Source organism: Squalius cephalus, assembly GCF_949319135.1.
Source record: "Squalius cephalus genome assembly, chromosome: 15".
NCBI classification, from domain to species: Eukaryota; Metazoa; Chordata; class Actinopteri; order Cypriniformes; family Leuciscidae; genus Squalius; species Squalius cephalus.
The window spans coordinates 24,440,868-24,459,962 of record NC_137136.1 but is presented as its reverse complement, the minus strand read 5'-3'; the positions used below and the strand labels follow the sequence as shown (position 1 = coordinate 24,459,962).

The following is a 19,095-nucleotide window of genomic DNA, read 5'->3' as shown; positions in this document are numbered from 1 at the left end:
AACCTGACGAAAAGGTATTTATTCAGTGTTATCCACATATTTCATCTGCAACAGCACTGTAAACTTTTATAAAGGTATGTTTGGTCATTAATCTGTAAATGCATCATTATGCAAACACATGAGAAGAGTTCTCTGCATGAAAGATTCACGACTGGCAGATCAACGTGCAACTACATTTCTCTCCAATCTGGAAGGAAATTCAATTAAATTGAATGTGGAGGATTTTAACTGTGACGATGATTGAAAGGGCAGTTTATACGGTGGCAGGATGCAAGTAACTAAGCGACAATTGCGTCTTTAACGGACAACTCTATGATTAAGTAGTATGTCCCAAAGCTTGCCTACTATTATGCTACACACTCAAAAGTATGTACTTTTTCTACACAAAAACAGTACATACTTTTAGGGCATAGTATAAGTAGGCAAATTAGGACACAGCAACAGAGTTAGCTTACCTGGAAACAATCTTGGTCTTGACCCCTGATGAGAAGTCTGAGTTGCTGTGATGTAGAGGGTGAATTGTTTCTTAGCACCAGTTTCTGTTGCCTGCAAACACAAAAGCATCATCCACACGCCACTGAGAGCAGCTGTTTAAACAGGAGGCCCAGTGCTAATTCGAAAAGACAAAACAATAACGTCAGGACTCGACAATGAGGACAGCCTAAAGCCCAGGGACAGTGTGAAAGACGCTTGGGACAGTTGACAGAACTGTCACTGTCCCAATCGGGCCAGTGATGAATCATCATGAAACTATTATTTGCATGTGTTAAGCCTTGCCAATTTAATCATTTAAGCGAAAGATGACGTGAAATAACTTAAGCATGTTATGAGTATAACATCAATTAATAAATTTAGCTCTCTTTCGTGTCTTCTTGTGCTTGAACGGACAAATTTACACAAAATTATGTCAGCATGCCTGTCTTGGTGAGGCGAACAGTCAAGAAAGACAACACATGTGTGTCAGTATATTGGATCTGTGCATTATCTTAAAGTGACAGCAGCCTAATATACTTGTCTAATATGCTATTAGGTGTAACAATATTGTGTCACAATATATCGCAATACAAAAATGCATCAATATGCATCGTGGATGGTGACAATATGTATTGCGTATAATTCACCCAAAATGAACATTTCTGTGCGAGGAAAAAATGCAAGACTCAGTACGACATTAAAAATGCAGAGTTTTACTGTCAGTACGACATTAAACTACTATATATATATAATGCCATATAAATATCAGGACCAACAAATATTCCCCCCATTGCATTTTGTTACCAGTAAAAAGTGGTCTACATTATTTTAAATATATCTAGCCAGTGACAAGCATGCATATTAATCTAAAATAATTCTGTATTTTAAGCTCCAGAATCATGAATATTTTTATTCTGGTGTGACTCTTGTCCAGTGCATTGGGTTACCAGCCTATTCATTTCCACACCCAATGTAATACCAAATTTAGCATTTTAAATCAACTGTACATTTTTTGTTAACCTTTTACCAAATGTCTTGGGAGTATCGCAATAATATCGTATAGTGAGTTCAGTATCATGATATGTATCGAATCGTGACATGAGGGTATCATTACACCCCCACTCACTGCTCTTGACTGAAAAATTTGTGTAACTTTAATAAGGAAGGATTAATCTATATTTAATGTATACAGTGAAGACTATGCAGTGTTATTTTACATTTAATAAGGATTAATCTATATTTAATGTATACAGTGAAGACTATGCAGTGTTATTTTACATTTAATAAGGATTAATCTATATTTAATGTATACAGTGAAGACTATGCAGTGTTATTTTACATTTAATAAGGATTAATCTATATTTAATGTATACAGTGAAGACTATGCAGTGTTATTTTACATTTGATTAGTTTTCAGAAACAGAAATTGATTAAAGTACTGTTAGATACCTGAAAAACACCATTTCATTTGAATCTTTGCTCTAGTGTATTTATTTGTGCTGTTGCTTGTAGTTTCATTTGTTCTTATAGTTATTTATTTCACAGTAATCCTTTTTTTCCTGAACATAACACACATACCAAACCGTACCGAAACAGTGACTCTAAAACCGTGACCAAACTGCAAGTAATTTGAACCGGTACACTCCTACATTCTATGGGTATGTGTACTCACACTGCTCTGCCCAGCGTAACCCCTCCCCATGCCATGAACTGTTTGTTGGAGAGGATGGGTGGGACTTCAGCCTGTGATAATACAGCAGGGAGGGATGCCACTTTCCCAGAAACTCCTTGGACCATCTCTCCTTTCAACATCACCTCATACTGAGGTCCACTGGGTAGAACCAGAATCGTCAACATGCTAAGAAAATAAATAAATAATTGAGTTACTGGAAAGTGCAACAATATAAAATAGCAAGTATATTTTGAACATACTTGTTTATACCCCCTCTGATGAGGACAAAATCCATTAACATACACAAAAACTATATCTATATGAATGAACATGCCTCTCCTTGTGTTTCTGTGTGTCCTGGGCAGTAAAAGAGACCACTACGCCTTGCTCCTCTCCAGCTTTCAGAGTCAGCTCCTCTGGTCTCACAGTGAAGCAGCGGTCACCATCAGTACTCTGAAAACAGCCAGAAAGACAAAGAAACTAGAATGAAAAACAAAGCTTTTGAGACATATTCTAAGGTATTTATTCTAGAGTATGTAGTCAATGTATGAGAAACATCTAAGTGTATTAAAAAGTAAAGCTCACATCAGGTACCTTTAGTCTGAGCAGAACATCAATGTTGCCTGCATTCTTTAAGGGAAGAGTCTGCTTTGCAGTCTGCCCCAAAGGGGCCTGAAGACACACCGTCTGTACAGACATTCATGTAGTAAATAAGTGACAGAAAGCAAGCAAAAAACTGATAATGAACCCATTTCATAACCCAAAAAAGCCAGGTGTGTCTTGTAGCTTGTGGAGACAATGTTTCCTCCATTACCTGTAGGTCTTTGGGTGCATGTACTCTTGCAGTGCCTGCCCTTGCCCTCAGGGCTACACTCTGGATCACATGACTGGGGCCTGGACTGTCCACCTCAATATCCACCCGTGCACTGTATTCATCAGCTGGCCCCAACTCACCTGAATACAAAAAAAAGAGACACCAGCTCATGTTCATTGTGTACCTTATTTTACTGGATACAGGGCAGGGTTATTATAGACCATAACAACAAAACCAAAAAAAGTTACTTGTAAAAATAAACCATAACTAAAATACATTAGATAAAAAACCTTAAACACATTTTATTTCAGGTAGTTGCAAAGGCATAATTTCTCACTTTCATTTAATTCAACTCAAATTTACTAAAAATAATCTAAATTGAATAGGAAAATAAAATAAAATGGAAAAGATACAAATAAAACATGAAAAACACATACACACACTGTATCATACACAGATCAGGCATAACATTATGACCACATTCCTAATATTGTGTTGGTCCCCCTTTTGCTGCCAAAACAGCCCTGACCCGTCGAGGCATGGACTCCACTAGACCCCTGAAGGTGTGCTGTGGTATCTGGCACCGAGATGTTAGCAACAGATCCTTTAAGTAGCGTAAGTAGCGAGGTGGGGACTCCATGAATCGGACTTGTTTGTTCAGCAAAGAATTTGGTGGCCAAGTCAACACCTCAAACTCATTGTTGTGCTCCTCAAACCCATTGTTGTGCTCCTCAAACCATTCCTGAACCATTTTTGCTTTGCGGCAGGGCACATTTATTCTGCTGAAAAAGGCCACAGCCACCAGGGAATACTGTTTCCATGAAAGGGTGTACATGGTCTGCAACAATGCTTAGGTAGCTGGTACGTGTCAAAGTAACATCCACATGGCTGGCAGGACCCAAGGTTTCCCAGCAGAACATTGCCCAAAGCATCACACGGCCTCCGTACGTTTGCCTTTTTCCCACAGTGCATCCTGGTGCCATGTGTTCCTCAGGTAAGTGACACACACATCAGATTCATCAGGGCAGGCCACCTTTTTCCATTGCTCTGTGGTTCAGTTCTGATGCTCGCATGCATGTTGGTGCTGGCCAGGGGTCAACACGGGCACCCTGACTGGTCTGCGGCTATGCAGCCCCATACACAACAAACTGCGATGCACTGTGTATTCCGACACCTTTCTATAAGAACCAGCATTAACTTCTTGAGCAACAGTAGCTTGTCTGTTGGATCGGACCACGCAGGGCAGCCTTCGCTCCCCACGTGCTTCAATGAGCCTTGGCCACCCATGAACATGACAAAATGTTCATTGCTGCCTAATATATCCCATCCACAAACAGGTGCCGTGATGAAGAGATAATCTGTGTTATTCACTTCACCTGTCAGTGGTCATAATGTTATGCCTGATCGGTGTGTGTATAGTGTTATTTTAGTATCACTGATATGCTACTAATACAGGATGAACATTTCTCAACTTGTGTCTAGTTTGTAGGTTTACATACAGACATACCTGAACTTGAAATGTACTTCTGAGGGGCACTGAAATGAACCCACACCAAGAAGCTTTCTTGATTCTGGAAAAAGACATGTATTTAAACACTCAAATCTGCCATCAGTTCAGAAAAAAATATTTAGAGAGATATTCACCTCTGAATAACTGGCATGCAGCACATGGTTTATGACTGATGAAGTTGAAAGTGAGGTCATGGTTGAGCCAGAATGACGGGAACTGTCTGTGCTCATGGCAACCGGGCTCTTAGAGAAGCCGAAACAATGCCATGCTGATGCATTCTATGAGAGACAAAACCTTGAAACTGTTTAACATGCCATTGAACGAGGTCTGTCCTTATCTGTCAAAAGTCTCATAAGGATTACATCACACACAACTAATGTTTAATACATTTTTCAAAAACAAATGCTGACAGATCTCACTGACCGCACTGATAACCAGTCGAATAGGCACAGTGGCATGAGTCCTGTTGACCACTTTGAGTGGCAGAGTCTTAGTACTGCCCCCCGCCAGGTCCCCGAATTCCAAGCAGCCCGTCTTTCCAACATCTACCTATTTATTAAAGTAAGAGAAAGACAGTGTTTTTGCACATTTCACATGGATTAAAATTCTTCTAAAAGAACAATTTTAACAAATTTCAGGTATAAAGGCCAATCTGCACTGCACCAACAGATGCAGACTGACGGAGACAGTCACCAGATTACAGCGCGTCACTTCTCAGACATTCTAATTCAGCAAAAACACGCTCTGACAGACGGCAACAGGCTCTGACAGGGGTAACGTGCGGATCCGACAAAACTCGACTAAGTATCTGTTGCCGTCCGTCGGTACAGTGTGAAGTGGCCTTTAAACCGCCACATCATTAATTCTAGTACAAATTTGTTTTAATTATATGCAGTTTTAGTGCTTTGAACTAGCAATAAGGGAAAAGGAAACTCTTTTAACCTCTATTGAAGGGTTCTCAGCCACAGCGATCATCACCACTTTCTTGGCAAAGACTTCGGCGTGAGCAACCATCTCCATCTCTGCAGATGCAGGCCAGGACGACACACTGAGAGTACATTGATACAGTCCAGCCCTTGGAGCTATGAACAAAACCTTCTGTTCTTCTGTACATTTAGGTCCAATTATGGTCTTATTCTTTACTATCAGCCACTGGAATGGGAGAGACTCCACCTGAAATGAAACATTTATTGTCCATATTTGTACGCAGTATTATAATTAAGACATTTATCTACAAGAGGCTTCAGATAAACTGCTTTTTGGCCAGATTTTGCTAAATCTAGACCCAAGGCCACCATTATCCACACAAAATATTTGAAGGCCCAATACTCATTTCTAGTTTTATCATTTTTTATAAAGCAGGACTCCAGAAGTTTTAGGAGCCGAACATTCTTCAATGTTGCCACTGATGAATGAATTTACATGCCTTTTCCAGTCGTTTATAACTATTTGAACATTTTTTAGCTTGGCCTCCATCTAGAGCAATTACAAAACGTAAAGTGAATATTCATTATAAAAATGACAATTGAATTTTCATATTTTTCTCATTTACATGGTTTTCTAATAAAATAAGAAATGTCTTAATTTTTGTTGTTTTAAGATTATTTTAATACTTTCTTTGTCCTACTCAATTTTACATAGTGATGCACCAAAACAAATTTCTTAATGAATTGCTTTCTAACTTTTCATTTTCAGTGAAGGAAAACTTTAAAGTTCCTTTAATTAAAAAATTATTTGATTAATTTATTATTAAACAGTCAAACTGTGAGTTGAATATAAAAATGTATATTGCACATAAGGTATCTTTTTGATTATATATTAATTTGTTGCTGAAACAACCATTTAAAATGCATCAATCTTCACATCATCTAACTGAAATTTTGCTGAGGCCTCCTTGTTGAGAACCACTGATCTAGACTACATTTGACAGATTTTCTTACCTTCTCTCCATCAATGGATAGGCTTGTGATGGAGATGGAAACTTGCTGCCAGCGCTCAGAGGGGTTGAAAATGTTGAGGGATGTCTGAGAGGCAATTCCCACACAGCAAGAACTGGGAAACTTCAGCTCATTTGGAACTATTACTTGAGCTAAAGTGCAAGTGAAAAAAAAAGTTTTTCTTTTAAGAAATTCCTTCATAACACTGATGTCTTTGAAATACATGAACAATTCCACTCACTTCTAAGATCTGCCAGATCTTGTGCGGCCCATGACCCAACATTTGGCTGTCCATAAGTCTTGCTGACTGAATAATGCGGAGGATGTTGTTGACCGGTGTTCAGGTAACCAGACTGAAGACTTGAAGATCCAGGGACATGCATATGTCCCATTGATGGGTTTGCAGCTGATACTCCATACAAACCAGATGGCCCTCCAATCTGATATGGAGGAGCATGTAGAGGACCCTCTGAGCTCAGATACTGCTGTGCCAGTTGGGAACTGAAGAGGGAACGTCCTGTTAGGAGGCTGGAAAGGTTTGGCAGGGGACCCTGAGAGCTGTAGCTCGGAACTGGCCCATATGTCAAGTCATCCTTAACACCAAAACAAGACCCAGACCCCAAGACATGAGGCAACAATTGTTGGGTCGGTTCTGTGGATGTCCCAGGTGGATGCTGAATGTTTATCTTGCTCGAGTACCCAGAATCCCCTTGAGTGTACAACCTCGGCCCAGGCTCAGACTGGCGGTTGCCATTAGCGTATCCGTTTTCTTCTTTATGGAAGTCATTTACACTCTGGCTACGTGAGCACAGTTCTGAGGTCTTTTGGTTGAGTCCTGGAATTTCAGAGTGGCAAAGAGGTTCTGGACTCTTTAAGGAACTCAAAACATTCCCATTATCAAACGGCTCCACTGGAGGAGTTGGGCTGGCTCTGATTATAGTGGTGCTTAAAGCTATTGAGGTGTTTTTCTGAAGAAGCAGAGAAAAAGATTCTTCTGTACATTTAAACCATAAAGCAAATCAGTGGCATCACAATCAATATCAAATAGTGGTCAACTAATATGGGCTTCCAATGGCCAATGTCAATATCTACAAGAGCAAGGTAGCTTGCTTGAATTTTACCCAAACGTTACTCTGTGAACATTAACCAATAACAGATTTAGCAACAAAGTTTTTTTTTTTTTAATAACAAAATTTGCTTTTGTACATGCGATTGATTGTCTTCTGATTGTCATTTATACTTTTAAATTTTTTTTAAAAGGCCTTTTAGTATAATTCTAGAACTGTCGTGGTGCATGTCTTTTTTCTGTTAAAACTTTACTGATTTTTATACAATACATGTAAGAATACATTTCAAATGGTTAGTAATATTTAAAAATGAACACTTAACTGAAGCAACTTAGGTTTTTGATTATCAGGGTTAATAAAGCAGCAACAACTTTACATCTCAAATAGCCAATTAATATTGTAATCCACATAAAACTAAAATGGGTATTAAAAAAAAATCCTCACCTTATGGTGGTCAGGGGTGGGCATGCAAGTGTTCTCATTAATGGAGAGGTAAGTCAGCCTGCTGAGAGTTGGGCTTGAACAATGAGACTGTGGGGAATCAGGATCTCCAGCATCCTTTCCACTACTGGGTGAGCACGGAGACGTCTCCCTATTTCCAAAACACACGGATAAGTGTCAAATCATCTCATTGCGGTTCAGTCAACCAAAAATAATTATAACACACAGAGAAATTTAAATGTGGCTTACACCACAAAAAAAGCGAGACGGAAATCTGTGAGATATGAAACAAGTATTTATTTATTTTTTTACCCATATCCACTTAGAACGGAGGCCTGGCTTGGACTGGAGTGCGTAAGAGGGGAGGTGGACGGTCTGAAATTACAATGGGTGACCTCCACAACACCAGGGGCACCACTCTCAGGCGAGCCTTTAATAAAAAGTAGTAAATACAGTTGCAGTCCTTAATTTTCTGAAGCTTTTATGATAGTCATGCAAATATAAGCACAGACAAGAGATTAAATGAAATTAAAAGAAGTCTAACAAGGACTGATGACAAAATGTATCAAATTATGTCTAACAAGGACTGATAACAAAATGTATCAAATTATATATGCCATGCCATTATTAATCGCATTTAGCAATCAGCATCTCAATATTTGCAGAGTAAAGACCACAAATTAGTAGAATTCAAAGACATGACATTATTATGGTGGATAAAAACTTTGCAGATATTACAAAAACTGTCTGAAGTGAGACCTGAGCCAGTCAACTGAATTAAATTGTTAAACTGACAGCCCTTTATTAAAGTCATGATGAAATGGAAGTAGTGACAGATCTCTTCTTCCATATTGTGATTCAAGTATATATATATATATTTTTTTTTTTTTTTTTTTGTAGGTTTGAGACTTGGTTCTATTCATCAGTTGCTGAATGGACAGAGGCAGACCTGAATGCATTTTTTTTATGAATGCAAGATTTATGTGACCTAAATGAGAGAGAAGTCTGCTGTTTCACCAGAAGATGCATGGATGAATTGTTTACAATAAAATCAATAACACGGATTTAGAAAATAGATGGGATGAAATAAATTCACCCTAACTATAAAACCAGCACTACGACAGGTTTAACATGTTAAAAATAAAATAGATACCAAATTTTTCCTCTGTTGCTGGCAGTGAATCCTGACGATCAACAGCTGCAATTTTCTCTTTTGAAACAGACTGAGAGGCTTTAGGGCTTCTAGGTGACCGTGCCTGGTTAATGACAGGTTTGTCTGTCTGGCCTCCTGTTGTCCTGGGTTTGTGTGGGGAGGTCTTCAATGACGAGCTGCCACCACTTCGAAGGCCAGGTGAGGTCTTTGGGCCAAAAGCAGGTGTTGATGTGGACCCGTCACCTTTCAGAGATCGGCGGTTACCTGTGGTGGAACTGCTGGCTACTTGTGGTCGAGCCGTTCCTATTTTGATCCTGGATTCAGGGACACTTTTATTGGTGGATGGTTTTGCACAATAGTCATTTTTGTTTTTCTCAAAGCCAGGTTTTGGTTTCAAGGATGTCGAAGATGATGACTGGCCAGAGCCTAAAGATCTTTTGGCAGGATGCGCAGGGGCAGTGCCAGTTGGTAAACTGCTCGACTTAGGTCGAGGAATTGAACTTCGTTTGGCATCTGACCTTGGATTTGGTGAAATAACATAAGTATCCTCTATTGGTTTGGATGCTTTACTTGCCAGAACCTGACATTTTTTGTTTACTGCTTGCTCTTCCATTAATGAATTCTCTTCATTTTTATGGGTGGTTCCATTTTCCACAGTCGCCAACTGCTGTTGAGTCTGCTTATTAGAACTGGCCAAACTATCAGCCAAAGTGAGGATGTCCAAGCAGGACTGAGAAGTAGATCCATCACTGTCGCTACTTGAGACCTCAGCCCTCTTCAGATATTTCTCCATGTCGGGAGTACTAAGGTCTCCCAATGATGTGGTCTTCTGCAGGTCCTCTGGTAGACCATTCTGATATAAGGCTGCTAAAGGACTGATAATGGACTCTTCTGCTACTTGCTGGCGGCTTTTAGAGCGACTCCGTTTGGACAGCTCCATGATCATGGCAGCAAGCTGGGCTGGATCTGAGCTGATGGAGGCATCAGCAATTGCAGAGGCAATTGTACTGATGCTGAGCATAAGGTTGCTGCTGGAGTTGGGCGATTCTGAAATATGGCCAGAGACCTCCTTATCCTCATATTGTGCAGAGATCTAATACAAAATTAGACAAAGGAAAAAGGTTTCAAAATTATTGCACATTTTTAAAAGACTATATGGCAGCAGTCCAAATCTAAACGGTTGTGAATACCTGGGAAACCTGCCCCTCATTTGTTTGTGGTTGCACATTTTTCTCATGTGCAGCTTCAGTTGTGTTGGGCTCAAGAGTCTTATCTAGATCATCTGTAGTTCACAAAGGATATCAAATTACTTATCAAAAATAAATTATTAAACAAATAACAAATTAAACAAATGTGAGAAGTATGTTGAATGCACCTTGATTAAGAGTCTCATCAGCATCACTTTGCTGAACAGTCTCAATGTGGATGGAGCTTCCTCTGGAGAACAAATCTGAGGGCCGGAGTAACGCAAAAGGTTCCCTCTTCTCAGGAGAGGTAATGAAATACCCAAAAGATGGCTGAAAAACAAACAAATGGTTGACAATCTGTCAGGTAAACTTGGTTCTTTAGACTCTGCGGTAGGGGCATCCAACCTTGATCCTAGAGCGCCACGATCCTAGAGCACCACCTTCCAGTAGAGTTTTGCTCTAGCCCCAATTAAACACCTGAATCAGCAGTCTTCAGGCTTACTAGAAACTTCTAGGCTGCGTCCGAAATCGCATACTCTCTGAGTAAGTACTTAATTTTGAATAAGTAATTATTTAATATGTGGTATAAATGTAATGCGAACATACTACATTTGTGATGTTGTCATTGTAATGTTCCTTCATTGCATTCACAAATCCTCTCTAGTAGCCTCATGAGATGGTAAAATGTCCATTTTATGCACACTTTAGTATCTTGCCAGAAATAGTAGGTCATCTAGGTACTTTCAGCCTACTTTTTTATGAATACTGTGAATTTGGACATACTATTTTCACATACTGTTTTTACCTACTATATAGTAGGGGAGTACGCAATTTCAGATGCAAGAAGGTTGGAGCTAAAAACTCTTCAGGAATGTGGCCCTCCAGGAGCAGGACTGGTCAACTCTGCTCTACGGCATCCAAGGCCGCATTAATGCACAGGCTTACCTGGGCTGAAGCCCAGGGGCCTCCCATGTTCAGGTTCATGATGAGCTGAAAATGTCATATTTTTTAACTTGTCAGATTTTGTCGATGTATGTCGCTAGTCTCTATACTGTGAAGTCGCTTGTGGGCGTTGGTAGTGCTGTCGCTCTAATGTTATTGGTAGACTGCTTGTCTGGCCACATCTATACAAAACACCATCACAAGTGATACAACTATATTATTTTAATTTGACTAGGAATTAGGCTCAAAAGAAACAGTATGCTGTATATATGCTTTTTATATTACCACACAGCAGTGTTCAGTGGATTAAATAATTTACTAGATTAACGATCTACAAATCAAACTCACTCATACTGTCATAAATAACTAAATCGTCATCCGAATTTGACAAATAATCAATTTTCTTGTCCCTATTAGTCAACATAATGCAGGGGAAAATGTAAAATAAACTGCAGCAGTGCTAAACTTGCACCATAAAACTACAACAATCGAACTATAAACGTATGAATTAAACTCACTGAGACTGTCGACAGTTTCTTTTCCATGCATCATTTTATTATATCCTTGTTTGTGGTTAGTTACAGTCAAATCATATAAAACAGTGAAATCGCCCTCGAACTCTTCTGTCTTGCCAGCACTGCACTTGAGACGCTGATGGCAGAGCTCCACTGAAAGGCTTCTTTCCTATTGGTTGTCGCTCGTGAAAAATCACTTCTCATTTGCATAAAGTTGAAATTTAGTTGCTGTGTGTGGTTGTTAAATAAAGTGTCATGTAAATGTAGATTACCTAGATATTACACTTTTTTAAAATGAGACTTTAAAATGAGAATAAATCGAGGGGATGGGGGGCCTACAAAACCTCTCAGCCCCGGGGCCTAACATTAGGTTAAGGCGGCTCTGACGGCATCCCAAGCAAACTATTGATGCAATGATTGTTAGAAAAACATCAAGCCAAATTCTAAATGCACAAATGACTTACACTGCATTAAAGATATACATTAACAAATCCATGCATACCATGGGAAGTCAGCCCAATATTTTTGCATTGCTGTCTCCATTCAGTGTAATCTACAGAAAGGGTTATGCAATCATGATCGAGTTGCTAGCACACTTCGCATGACCTAAGACATTTGCATGGTATACAGTGGATTCATACATTGCAGTTAGGATGTTGTCTTAGAAGACAACTGCCCAAGCAGGTTTTTGGGACAGATATAGAGTTCTTACCCTTTTAATATTGTCCTCGTCACTGCTACCAAGACACCCCAGAGCTTCAGAGCGCCTCTGAAAAAACTCCCCCAGTGAAATGCGCAGATAACTTTGGTTCCCAGCCTCGAGTTCAGAGGAGACCTGGGAGGCCCTCATGAGGATGTTGTTACTTGTTGGGGTTTTCCAAGAGGTGTCTCCCAGAACTTCACTCATATTTACAGCTTGAATCTGCTCTTCCTACCAGAACACAAAGAAAAACTAATTTGTTGGTTCCTCAATCACATTTATGGTGCCTTTGTGTAAAATGGACTTTAGTTCCAGTTTGGCTGAACTCAAAAAACCTAAAGAGAACCATTCATACCTGCATAAACCGGTGCTCCTTTTCAAACTCCTCCTGATCCTCAACTATCTTGTCCATAGCCTGGCCTAAGGGAGGACAAAATATGCCGTAAAAATCAATAATTAATTTAAAGGATTACCTCACCCAAAAAGCATAAAAATGTGTCAATTTACTACTTTTTATGTTGTTCCAAACAAATTTTTCACAAGTGGAACATTACAGGAGAAATTGAATAACCACCAGGAGGTTAAAATGACTTGCCAGCCCATTGCAATAAAAAGTATCATATAGCATCATATATGATCATTTGGCTTGTGAAATGAATGAATCAAGATCTGACTCAAAGAACATTCATTCACAAACTGAGCATTGCTATTTCTCTAAAATGCAAAGGAAATCAGTGAATAACTTGTCACTTTCCTCAGAGCTATAATATGGCTTTGGAAGACTTTTACACTTATGCATTTGGCAGATTTAAAAAAACAAAACAAAAACAAGATTACCCAAAGCAAATTGCATTGCATTCAAGGAATCCATATTATTAGTTCAATGCATTCCTTGGGAATCAAACTCATAACTTTTGTATAGTTGAAGCAGCATGGCACAAGAAATGCCAAAGATTTTAGTCTGCATTCATTTTCATTAAACTGACTTAATACCCTTTTTGTGTTCTCCACAGAAAATACCCTTTTTGTGTTCTCCACAGAAAAAAAAGTCAATCTTAGGTTGAGCCAATCGAGGAATAGTAAACCCCAAAATCACATTTTCATTAATGTGAAGAATGTTAACATTAATTTTCTTGAGTTTATCTTCCCCCAAAGTGTAAACATTAAGCCGCCCAGACACCATTAAAACATAAGGTGAATTTGTGAAAACAGTAACGTCATGCGCATGCATATTACATGTTCAGTCTATAGGCATGTGAGTACTTGACAACCAAAACAACCAGGGCAGATTACAGGACTGTGTTTGTGCTGCTCAAGATACTAAGTTTATTAACACTTCTCCAGCAAAATGTAGATTTACTGCACCACTATGAACAGCGGAGACAAAAAGTGCACCCGTAGGATGAGTTTATTATAACAGAGATGCTTGCAATTTGCTCTAGACAAAGTGTTAGCCTACTCAATTGTTCCCTCATTAGGAATACTTTTAGCTTTGTTGCTATGTGTCATATGTTGTACCTTTTATTGAAAGTAACCTACTTTTACCCATTGAGACACTCCTTTACATGCACCTGTAAGAGCTGTGTTTGTGATTTGGGGGAGGCGCAATGCATGAAAGGGTCATTTGCAAGGTTGTTTGAAAAATATTTTAGCAATTACATACTTCACCTTTAAGGATGAGAAAAATCACTGCATTTCACTTACTTCCAGCAAGAAAATCTTCAGACTGGAACTGCACAGCAATTTCCTCAGGCATATTGGCCTCCATTTCCTTCTCAAAGGAAGAGTAATAGGCCAAATCAGTGACCCACTTTCCCTCTTCATTCTGATAGACCACGCTATGAGTGGCATTTTCGCCTGAGGAGATATTGAACATTTAATTTCTAGATCATGAATATAGTTTCTTAAAGTATTAAAAAAATATATTTATGTAATACTACAAATTTCAGAGAAATTACTGACATCATTACATTAGAAATGGAAGAAAAAGCAAGTTACCTTGCTGTAACTCAAGATCCACATTATCTGGTTGACGATTCCAAATATCATTATGTTCCTCATGATTCTCATTAAAGCTCTGAGAAAGGTACCTAGCATCCAGAGACTCTTCAGGTTGATTATCTTTACTGCTGGTGCTCTGCTCCTTGTTGAGACCTGGAGAATCTCCACAAGGGCCATCACGTAGGCCCATGGCACCGAGATCCACAGTGTTGGTCAGGTAGACCCTTTGCTCTGTTTTATTATGCGATTCCTGAAGAAGCTGAGAGAGGTGGAAACTGCTCTGGGTGTCCTGAAGGAAGGGATTGACTGAAGCAGAAATGTCCTGAGGGTTGTGACCAACACCTGCCCTCAAGTAAATAGAGTCCAGATTAACTTCTGCTGGGTTATCCATTGCATCCTGTTAATGAGAAAAGTGTTAAGGGTATCAACAATTTTTACTACAGCAAAAGGAAACAGAAAAAGACTTACAAGAGCCTCCTGTCGGTCCAGGCTCATGCTCCAATTGACTGGGCATCGACTGACAGGTCCAGATGCCACTGCAGCATGACCAGCCTCCCCTGTGCCAACTGGACCAACACGATCACCCATCTGAAAATATCCAAAATAAACTAAAATACAATCTGTAATTGTGCAATGATTTGTATAATTATGGTAAAATATGCATCAAATAAAACCAACCAACATTTTTTTTTTCCTGCATTGAAAATTAATCTTTGATCATTTAACAATAGTTTTATTTGATTATTGCTTATTTAATGTGACGACACCTGTCATTCAGCAGTACTGATACCTGCTGATACCTGGCTGCTTTAAAAAGCTTTAAATCGCTCCTGTGAGTGTTTGTGTAAGCGCTCTGCGAAAACAGTTTACGTGTTTTTGCAGCATTGAGCTTTGTAGCCAATCACAGACAAATCTGTTGAGTGCGTGAACGCAATGGCCAATCAGATGCATGTAAGTTAGTCAAAATCCACTCAACACTGCTTGCTCAGCGGGTTCTGCATGCTCGCCAATTCTTTCATTATAACCAACAAAGTATAAACACAATGTCAATATGAGACACTTCGCACAGCGAAGACAGCTTCATTGATTATTACGGGAGTTTTCACAAGAATGCAGCTTTATGTACATCGCGTTGAACTGAAGCAATTCGCAGCTTCAGTGATTATAAAGGCAGTGATCTTTGATCGCTTTCTGCATATAATACATATTTTTCATGCCGCTAACTACACATTGCAAAGTCTCTAGATTGACAACCATATTTAAATGCGCGATTGAATCTGATTGATAGTGATAACCATAGCAATGGACAGAATAAAACAATCTGATCAGGTATGTCAAACAAATTATTGGAGTGTAAATGCAAAAAAATAGACCTGCCACTTTTTCTGTCGTGTTTACTTTCAAATCACTGACTTTTTACATATGAATAAACATTTTTAAATATAAAATAGTTCCAAGCACTTTGTTTTATGATTTGTCCTGCTGACAGTGATTATTTTTATTTAATGAATAAATAGGTTAAATTAATATTACAAACTGCTTTCAGAGCAAAAAGCTATGTTTTGTTAGCTTAGTGTAACTCTTAAAATGGGAAGCTTAGAAAGACGAAGTTCCTAAGTAACTTCCTCAAAACTAAATGGCATTTTCCTGTTGTTTAAAAACATACAATTTTACATTGATCATTATTAATTGCTTACATGCCACCAACTTTACCTGGTCATGCATAATCATGCCCGATCTGCTTAGCAAAGTCTGAAGCTGATCATCATCTCGGGTCTCTCCGCTTCCGCCCACGATGCCCAGGCCACGCAGCACATCATAAGTGCTCTGAACTGTGGTGGGAGGCAAAGGAACGGTAGATACACCTCCATCATTTCCCTCCTCATCACTCCCACTACTCCCATCTCCTCCTCCTCCATCACCTGACGCCACAGAGAAACACAGTGAGGAAATTCCTGTGATTTTATTTAATAAACATAGCTTTTTATATTTAATAAAGAGCACTTTACCAGTAATGGGTGAGTTGATGACCTGTCCCTCTGCAGAGCAGCGGTGCTCAATGCCTGTCCTGGTGTCAGTGTTCCTCCCTGCAGTCTGTAACTCATCATCAGAGCTCCCTCCTTCCAACCCTGGTCGAAAATGAGGCCGATGGCTCTCCCCAACCTGATCATACAGAAATATTGCATTACAAAATTATTTTTGTGGTGTTTGGATCTGGTCAAAATAAAAGCCATTGATAATGTGAGCAGAAAGGAGTCTAAGACAAACCGGTTGTCTGGAGGTACTTGGTAGCAGGAATCTTGCTCTGCTCCGGTTCTGTAAAGCCTCTAGCTCGTCCTCTGTATCCTCTTCATCACTTGCAGGACAAGAATCCATACCTGTGGCTGCCAGACGTACATCAGGCATGTGAAAATCCCTCTGTGGATTGACACCGCAAGAGCAAACGTTAGCCGAACAGTTTCAGAAGCCAGGGAAATTTAATACATATTGCTAAAAGATTAATAAGACTAAAAATTATTTGGAATATTATTAATATGGATATCAAACATTGGCAACAATACCAGAAGCATGCATCATGAAAGTAAATGAGGTCAATTTTGATTTAATTTTATGACGATTAGCCCATACTTGGTCATAGTCATCATGGAAATCGTGTCTGTTCCTTTCTGGTTTGGTAGAGGTGGGCTGAGATGAACTGGAAGGTAACTCCTACAACAGGAACAGTGTTATATATACAAAAAAAAAAAAGGTAAGCTTTTGTAAACAACCAGCAAAAGAACTCACAACAGAGATTTCTTGTCCTTCCACATGACCTCTCTGCATTGCAGGTGGCATCAACTTGTTGAAGTACAGCTCCAATTCCTCATCATGGAGTTGGTTCACATCAATATCATCATCTAGAGGACAAAACAACAACAATACATTTTTGCCTTGTTTATCTTGGTCCTTTAGAGCTCTTTCGAAGATATAACTTGAATTCTTAACCAACCAGTGATATCACTGTCCATGCTGTCCAGAGACATCAGTTTCTCATTAGCCAGGAAGCTGGCGACGCTGCCACAGCACCTTTCACTTCCTGTCCCTTCACTGGCAGAGCCCTCCTCTTCCTCCATCATCACTGGGAGCAATGTGGTCTAAGAAGAACAGAAGAAAGCTTAGCTCTACAAAGCCTACTGTATCATATCTGATACGCAAATTACTGTAAATTTACAACATGATCAAAACTTTGCTGAAAAACCTGTTGTGTGAAATCTACTACATGCCTTTTGTCATCTGATTGATAGTTTATCATTTTAGCATAATTGCCTTTTAGTATACCGGTAATGCTAAAAGCTTTCCCCGTCAGGTTGTGGTACATGAGTTTACCTTATAAAAATCAGTAAAGACTTCACAGCAGAAAGACAAGGATAAATTTTATATTGTTAATATGTATATTTTAAGATAAACACTCACTGAACTGAAGCAATTATGTATCAAATATGATACATCAGGCTTTTGAGGAAATGTTTATTTGTACATATCTCAATCATTATATTGCATTGCATTATGTGTTTTCGGCACACAATAAAAAAATAAAAACTAGAGCTTTGTTCATAAAACTAAGCATTTAAATATGTCATTCTATATTTTTTAATATGTCTTAGTACCAACTGAGAGTTATATTTATACAGTGTTTTTCCTGCATTGAAAATATTTAAGGCCACCAAAATATATCTTTGATCATTTAATGTGAAAATACCTGCTGTTTTGCAGTAATTGTTCCTGTGGGTGTTTGTGTGAGCACTCTGAAGAGCATCAAATGTTTCTATTTAAAACAATTTTTTTGCAGCGTTGAGCTTTGTAGCCAATCACAGACATGAGCGCATGAACGCAATGGCCAATCATATTCATATTCGACACCACACAATTAAATCTGATTAACAGTGATAACCATAGTAAACGGAACAAAATCTGATACTGTCAAATGATCTGTGCATCAAGTCTTGGAGTGTACATGCAATAATAGTAAATCTGCCACTTGTTCTATGTAATGTGTTCATTTTTTCAGTTTATTACTAACTTTTCAAATCAGTCACTCAGTGACTGATTTACAAATAAATGTAAAGATTTTTAAATATAAAATAGTTCTAAGCACTTTGTTTTATGATCACTTTTGTATTCGCGATACCACATACTCTGTGTATAGGACGCGCCAGTACTGACCACACATTTTGTTAATGACGAACGTCATTTAGTTAATGTCACAAGATATTTGTTAATGACGCTCAGGATCTGTTGCGCACCAAATCCTGTTGGGTTGAACAAAAATGTTGTCCTGTCAGTGATCTCTCACAATGTCATGTAATAAGTAAAATCTGACTCTTCGACTCTGCAGCGCATTCTGTATGAAGCAGAGCAGACGCTTTCGGTTTATAATTGTAACGTCATTGTCCAACTAAAATAAATGTTTTTTATTATCTATAAAAAAACAAAATGATAGTGGGGCAGTGCCGTGGTGGCCAAGTAATGCAATCGGTGTACGGCTGAACACCGTCAAACACAGAGTATCGCAGCAAGCCTAATTGCAAACGGTTTCTGCTCATACAAACTGTTTCTTCAGTACTGTAAGACAAGTATTGACAAAAAAACTAAAATGCATTATTTTTTATTTTTTGTCAGTACTGGTTTCGCAGTTCACATGG

The 19,095-nt window shown here is 38.9% G+C and overlaps 1 protein-coding gene across 4 annotated transcripts in view; it reads right to left on the bottom strand.

The window, feature by feature from the left end:
- Nucleotides 1–19,095, bottom strand: part of cep192 (centrosomal protein 192) — a 34,248-nt gene that overhangs the window by 9,340 nt on the left and 5,813 nt on the right. For all 4 annotated transcript variants that reach the window (XM_079895658.1, XM_079895659.1, XM_079895660.1 and 1 more), the window contains exons 6-32: nucleotides 17,403–17,547; nucleotides 17,198–17,310; nucleotides 17,042–17,122; nucleotides 16,682–16,831; nucleotides 16,423–16,576; nucleotides 16,127–16,335; nucleotides 14,882–15,001; nucleotides 14,411–14,810; nucleotides 14,117–14,269; nucleotides 12,768–12,832; nucleotides 12,425–12,643; nucleotides 10,444–10,585; nucleotides 10,259–10,350; nucleotides 9,069–10,161; nucleotides 8,228–8,345; nucleotides 7,919–8,066; nucleotides 6,649–7,375; nucleotides 6,411–6,559; nucleotides 5,413–5,643; nucleotides 4,894–5,019; nucleotides 4,605–4,748; nucleotides 4,468–4,531; nucleotides 2,961–3,100; nucleotides 2,741–2,833; nucleotides 2,481–2,599; nucleotides 2,147–2,332; nucleotides 456–546 (exon numbers count right to left, since the gene is read on the bottom strand). In XM_079895658.1, coding sequence (XP_079751784.1) covers nucleotides 456–546; nucleotides 2,147–2,332; nucleotides 2,481–2,599; nucleotides 2,741–2,833; nucleotides 2,961–3,100; nucleotides 4,468–4,531; nucleotides 4,605–4,748; nucleotides 4,894–5,019; nucleotides 5,413–5,643; nucleotides 6,411–6,559; nucleotides 6,649–7,375; nucleotides 7,919–8,066; nucleotides 8,228–8,345; nucleotides 9,069–10,161; nucleotides 10,259–10,350; nucleotides 10,444–10,585; nucleotides 12,425–12,643; nucleotides 12,768–12,832; nucleotides 14,117–14,269; nucleotides 14,411–14,810; nucleotides 14,882–15,001; nucleotides 16,127–16,335; nucleotides 16,423–16,576; nucleotides 16,682–16,831; nucleotides 17,042–17,122; nucleotides 17,198–17,310; nucleotides 17,403–17,547 — 5,472 coding nt within the window. The remainder of the gene's footprint in view (nucleotides 1–455; nucleotides 547–2,146; nucleotides 2,333–2,480; nucleotides 2,600–2,740; nucleotides 2,834–2,960; nucleotides 3,101–4,467; nucleotides 4,532–4,604; nucleotides 4,749–4,893; nucleotides 5,020–5,412; nucleotides 5,644–6,410; nucleotides 6,560–6,648; nucleotides 7,376–7,918; nucleotides 8,067–8,227; nucleotides 8,346–9,068; nucleotides 10,162–10,258; nucleotides 10,351–10,443; nucleotides 10,586–12,424; nucleotides 12,644–12,767; nucleotides 12,833–14,116; nucleotides 14,270–14,410; nucleotides 14,811–14,881; nucleotides 15,002–16,126; nucleotides 16,336–16,422; nucleotides 16,577–16,681; nucleotides 16,832–17,041; nucleotides 17,123–17,197; nucleotides 17,311–17,402; nucleotides 17,548–19,095) is intronic.